This window comes from Clytia hemisphaerica, unplaced genomic scaffold (assembly GCF_902728285.1).
Source record: "Clytia hemisphaerica strain Z4C2 unplaced genomic scaffold, Clytia hemisphaerica genome assembly, whole genome shotgun sequence".
Classification (NCBI taxonomy): Eukaryota; Metazoa; Cnidaria; class Hydrozoa; order Leptothecata; family Clytiidae; genus Clytia; species Clytia hemisphaerica.
The window spans coordinates 495,469-501,200 of NW_027104489.1; the positions used below are offsets into that span (position 1 = coordinate 495,469).

At 34.1% G+C, this 5,732-nt stretch overlaps 1 protein-coding gene across 1 annotated transcript; it reads left to right on the top strand.

Moving 5' to 3' along the window:
• Positions 1 to 282: 282 nt before the first annotated feature.
• Positions 283 to 2,141, top strand: LOC136821530 (DNA polymerase iota-like). Its single transcript, XM_067077755.1, has one exon. It carries the CDS (start codon positions 300 to 302, stop codon positions 2,037 to 2,039), a length of 1,740 nt encoding a protein of 579 aa, XP_066933856.1. The 5' UTR covers positions 283 to 299; the 3' UTR covers positions 2,040 to 2,141.
• Positions 2,142 to 5,732: the final 3,591 nt, after the last annotated feature.

The window sequence follows — 5,732 nt, forward strand, 5'->3', positions numbered from 1 at the left end:
GGTTTTTTCTATACTTTTTGCCCCACCAGGGATATATTTTGGAAAAAGTAAAGCTCTTTTATGAAATATTATGAGTACACCTCAATATTTTGTGTAAGTGGCGGAAGGGGATACTTCGGGGGAGGGATACCTCTGTTGGTTGGAGATTGCTTATAAAATAATTTTAGGGGATTTGTAATAGAATACTAAAGCTTGGTGATTTTTTTTTATATGATCAAGGTGTTTTAAAAATTGTCCATTTTTTTAGAAAATTTAAGGATCTATTTATTTCATTTTAGCTAACAAAAAAATAAATAAAAATGGAATTTGATGACGACATCGATTGTTTCCAAGACAACTTTGAAGAAGAGGAATGGAACGAATCTTTGCTTGATGTCCCAAATACATGTCTCGATGTCAACATCACACCAAATCGTACAAAATGTCACGAACGTTGCATCATTCATATTGATATTGATTGTTTTTATGCTCAAGTTGAGATGATCAAAAATCCAGGACTGCGTGATAAACCGATAGGCGTTAAGCAGAAAAATCTGGTAGTGACTACAAACTATGCCGCCCGTAATGCGGGCGTTCCGAAAAGTTGCTGGATTCCGGAAGCAATGAGAGCCTGTCCGGATTTGATTTTGATAAACGGTGAAGATTTACACGATTATCGACAATATTCGCAAAAGATTTTTGATGTTTTGAAATCATTCAAAGTTCCAGTTGAGAAATTGGGTATGGATGAGAACTATATGGATGTGACTAAGCTAGTTGAAAAAGAAGTTGGAATCCAAGCTATGTTGCAGGGACATTACTTATTTAGTCCTGATGAGAAAGTCTGCATTTGTGGTTGTGACGAAAGACTTAAAATAGCTTCAAACATAGCTCAAAAAGTTCGTTCAAAATTATACGAAGAACTATCGATTACGTCATCAGCTGGTATCGGTCATAACAAATTGTTAGCGAAAATGGTCGGTAGTCGGCACAAACCGAACGATCAAACGACTATTTTTCCGTGCGATATCAACAAATTTTTAATGGAATTTGACGACGTTAAGAAACTGCCTGGTATTGGGTCTGCAATGGTTTCAAAATTGAAAGAACATGAACTCAGTAAAATAAGTGCTGTTCAACAAACTTCAAAGCAACTACTTTGTGAGATTTTTGATTCCACAACTGCTAACAAAATATGGGATTTTTGTCACGGTGTTGATGACACTGAGGTTAAAATGTCTCTACCATCCAAAAGTATTGGTGTTGAAGATCGTTTTAAAGGGATTACTAATCGAGACCAAAGTGTCAAACATATGGAATGGTTACTTGATCGTTTGTCGTTACTTTTGCACGAAGATGGCCGACTACCGAGCGTTCTTCGTATAACAGCACGTGACCATAACAAAGCGAAAGTTGTCAACAAGTTCATGAGAGAATCACGACAGACGAAAATCTCACCTGAACTTTTCCGCTCATTATCCAACGATAAGACACTCGAAATTAAAGCGCGATCTAAAGTTCTTTCAATGGCTGTCGATCTACTTGGTAAAATGATACAATTGGATTCTAAATTTCATATGACTTTATTGGGTATATCAGTAACTGGTTTTAATGAGATTACTAATAAAAACATTGTATCATTTTTCAAACAGCCTACAAGCACTTCTACTGGGTTACCTTTTTCCAATGGAGTTTCAAACCCTTCGAAAAAGCGTTCAACACCTGAATCCACACTAAACCAACCTGCTTCCAAACAAGCACGCGTTTCGGACGGAAAGTGTACGTCGAATAATGCTGTTGAGAGCAAAACAAACTTTTTTCGTAAGTCGAACAAAACGAAAAACGATAGAGAGAACACATCAAATTCGTCCCGTAACCTGCAACCTGAAATTCCATTCGGTTGGGATAAAGACGTTTTTAAGGAGCTTCCATCTGATATTCAACAAGAACTCTTAGCTTCGAATCAAGTTCGACCATTGTCTAATAAGAAAGTGCTATCACCAAAAAAAGAAAAACCGAAAAAGAAAAATAATTTATACAATTATTTTGGTAAAAATTAACTAGTTTTTAGAATTTTTATCAGATTTTGTTTACATTTCCATCTTTCTTTCCTTGTTGTGTTCATTGAAAAATAATTTTGCCAACATCAAGTTGGTTTTTAATCATTTTTTTCCAAGTGGTTTATTACAGTTTTATTAAATAAAAAGTATTTATTGAGACTCAAACACCGCCAAGTCCTGTAAATGTAGTTTTAATGTTCATGTGTCATGATTCCGTCAACCCAGGGAAGAATGAAAAAATACCCTTCTTAAGGGCAATAGCAGTACATGTCAAACCATACGAGTACACCCCCGCCCGGATGCTAGATTTAATCTGTTATTCCCAAGGTACGGTGGCCCCTAAGGCTCATGACGTACTTCCAGTTCACAAATCTTATAAGAATTTGAACTGTCCTTGGGTCATGGCCCAGATGGGTCAAAATAGACACTGTGCACTTCTGACAAAAAATTTCTTTGAGAGTACTAGCGAAGCTTCAACTATACCTGTACGACCCAATATATTCTGCTCCAACCATGAATTTATTATAGACACTGGAAAAACAACGTATAAAACGGTGGAGAGCGAAGCATTGTCTTTCTTTTGCTTAAAAAAAACAATCGAGGATCTAGCTTTGTCCGCAAAGGACAACTGTCATGGCGGCTCGAAGTTCTCTGATTTTGAAAAATGATTAATAATCTCTTTTCTAAAAAGTCCTCTATCTTTATCTTTTTGTACTTTTACTCGCCAAAAATTTGGAAATAAATGCTAAAATACTTAACGGATACATGTATTAAATCTGTTGTGACAAAGACATCATCAGACAAGAAAAATCAAACAATAGGCCTAATATGACACAGAATTTTTAAGTTGGCAATATCTCTCTAACATCTTTCTGAGAAGAGCTAAGATCGACATATATGAGACTTGAGTGTCTTGGCTTCACCGTGGTATGAAAATATTTTGGAGGCTCGTGGTGGATCGGTGGTTTTATTGAGGTTAAATTTTGAAAATTTCTGGTGTCAACATTCAATTTTTCATACATTGCATGTTTTTCGTATCTTTCTTGCAACTTGAAACGTCATAACGACACGTAATTAGCAATTATTTTGATGCGTTCGCCTCTCTAAGGAAAACTTAATTTTCATTCGGGAATTGAAATGACTATGTTAAGATGAGAAAAATGATTAAAATGTTACGAAAAATCGTTTAATGAAGGAAGGAGAGTGAACAATAATGTCATTACTGCGGACAAGGCTAGAACACTCGGGTGAGTTAGGGCGTGTCTAGATTTTTAAAAATCACAAATCCCGAATCCGCGACCAATAGCACCCATTCTCAGGGATTCACTTATGGATTTTTAGATGACCTATTCCTTAAAGTTTCAGGATCCGGTGTTACGTAGTTAAATATTAACCTAAAAATTAATTATTAAAGAAAGTGTGAATTGTTACCGTGAGTATCACAGCGCGAATAAATTCGTTAATATTTTCTATTTGAAAACTTGACCTCTGATACTCAGGGTAGTGAATTGTGACGTAATCAAATTATGACGTCATAAATCGTAAATTAGCTCTTACTCTATAAGTACATGTCAAATCTTTGTCAAATTCGGACCAAAGACACATCTTAAATGGTGCCGACCTTTTCAATGAAAAATTTTTTGAAGATTTTGATGACGTCAGCAAAAAATGCAAGAAATCGAAAAATGCAATTTTTTGCTGACGTCATCAAATTTTTCCAAAATTTTTTTTTCAAAAAGTTACATTGCAGTTACATGCATCTTTGGTTCAAATTTGGGATAGATTTGACATGTATTTTTTATATTATTATTTTTTTTTTTTTTTTTTTGACGAAAATGATTTTTAATTAGTAATCAAATATTAAATTAAAACGTTACAATATATAAATTGCTTAAAATACGTAGAGCTAGGAAATTCAAAGTTAAATAAAAAAATAATTGAAATCACGACACAAACAAAACTGAAAACTGAATCGAAAACTGTCAAACTAGCACAACCTAGCGGGTCATGCCAAACTCAAAAGCATAAACAAAAGCAATGGTAAATACGGTGAAAAAATTAAGTACTAAAATCTATGAAAAGCTAACATTTCAAAATATTGTTATTCAATAAGTCAATCTCATCAAACCTAAGGTTTGGTTTAAGTGTTCGTGTGCCTCGAAATACATGTTACAACTGATCTCGTTAAAGCAAACGAAATTTTTGTTCTGATCCAATTTTTGGTTTGAGACGCGTGAGAATCTGTCTTATCAGCTAGTAGATTAGCCTCCGTCTCGGAAGAGGACTGGGCCCGAATTTGCGGACGTTTTCACAGTTTCACTTTCGTTTTCGGCTATACGACAGCGTTTTCAAGCAGAAAGCAGAGGAAATCTGTCAAATTATGGCAGGGAATGCTAACCTATTTTTCCAGTGTTTCTCAAGATTGGAGCAAGATTATTGTTTTAGAAAGTTCATAAAGGCCTAATAGTTTCAGATTAGTATGATTTCATCAGAAAAAAACATTTACACCAAAGCTCCTTATTGATATGTGAAGGCTACCAAAAATAGCAATGTCCTCCATCAGAACAACTTTAACATAAGGGACAAGGACAGTCAAGAAGTCTACTTCTTTGTTGAAAATTTGCACAAAATACTTAGAGAAAATGGTACTATGGAAGCCCATTCTATACTCCTAAATGATAGTTGAAAGATCAGCAGTTGAGAGGGTTGATTAAAATAGAACTCAAAGCACACAATAAAGTATACATATATATTTGTCCAGAAAGAACTGGCATGTTGTTTGCTTTGTTTTGGTGTTTAAAAATATGTACTTATCAGTCCTAAAAAAATACCAATTTGAATATAATGAGGGCAGTGAATCTGGTTAAATGTTACTATATTTACAAGAAAGGATTACTGAAAAAATACTACTGTATGTACTACTGATGAACTAAACTCAAAAACTAAAACTTTACCATAAATTTACATTACGACAATTTAAAAAATCTATCTTTAATAGCAACAAAGAAAAAAACATGGCTCAAAGTTTTAAACATAGAGCTAGTCAGAGCTTCAATTCACAGATTCAGTAGGTTTAGAGCTTTCAAAATTTGAAAACAGACACTGCATTGGTTACTACAAGACATACTATCCACACGGTTTTTTCGATTCATGAAAAAAATAAAGTATTTATCAAAAAAAGGTTCTCTTAATTTTTTTGGTAATCAATTCCAACAAACAATAATCAATATAACAGTTTTTTGAAAACCATCCCACAGTGTAAACATTATCAACCAACTAAACCCACACCGCCAAAATTGTAAAAATAAGTCAATATAATTTCTATCAACAATTTCTCGTAAAATGTTTTTTTCCAACATTCTGATACCAATCATGGGAATCATGGCTGGAGGCATCATGCGTAGAGTGACTGTGTGGCGTTTCATTGCTTTTAATGATCACAATACCAAACATCAACCAAACAAAACTGACGCCAAGCCAAATCTGGCGATTAAAAATTTCCATGAAAATTATATATAATTGAAACTTATCTCGTAAAATGCTTTTTTCAACATTCTGGAAGTGTTCAAAGTTAGAGGTATCATATGTAGAGCCAAGCAATACATGAAAAGTCATTTGCTATCCCATTTGCCATGAGATATATGAGTCAACAAATCAAACAAAAACCAACAAATCATGTCTCTTCACTTTCAT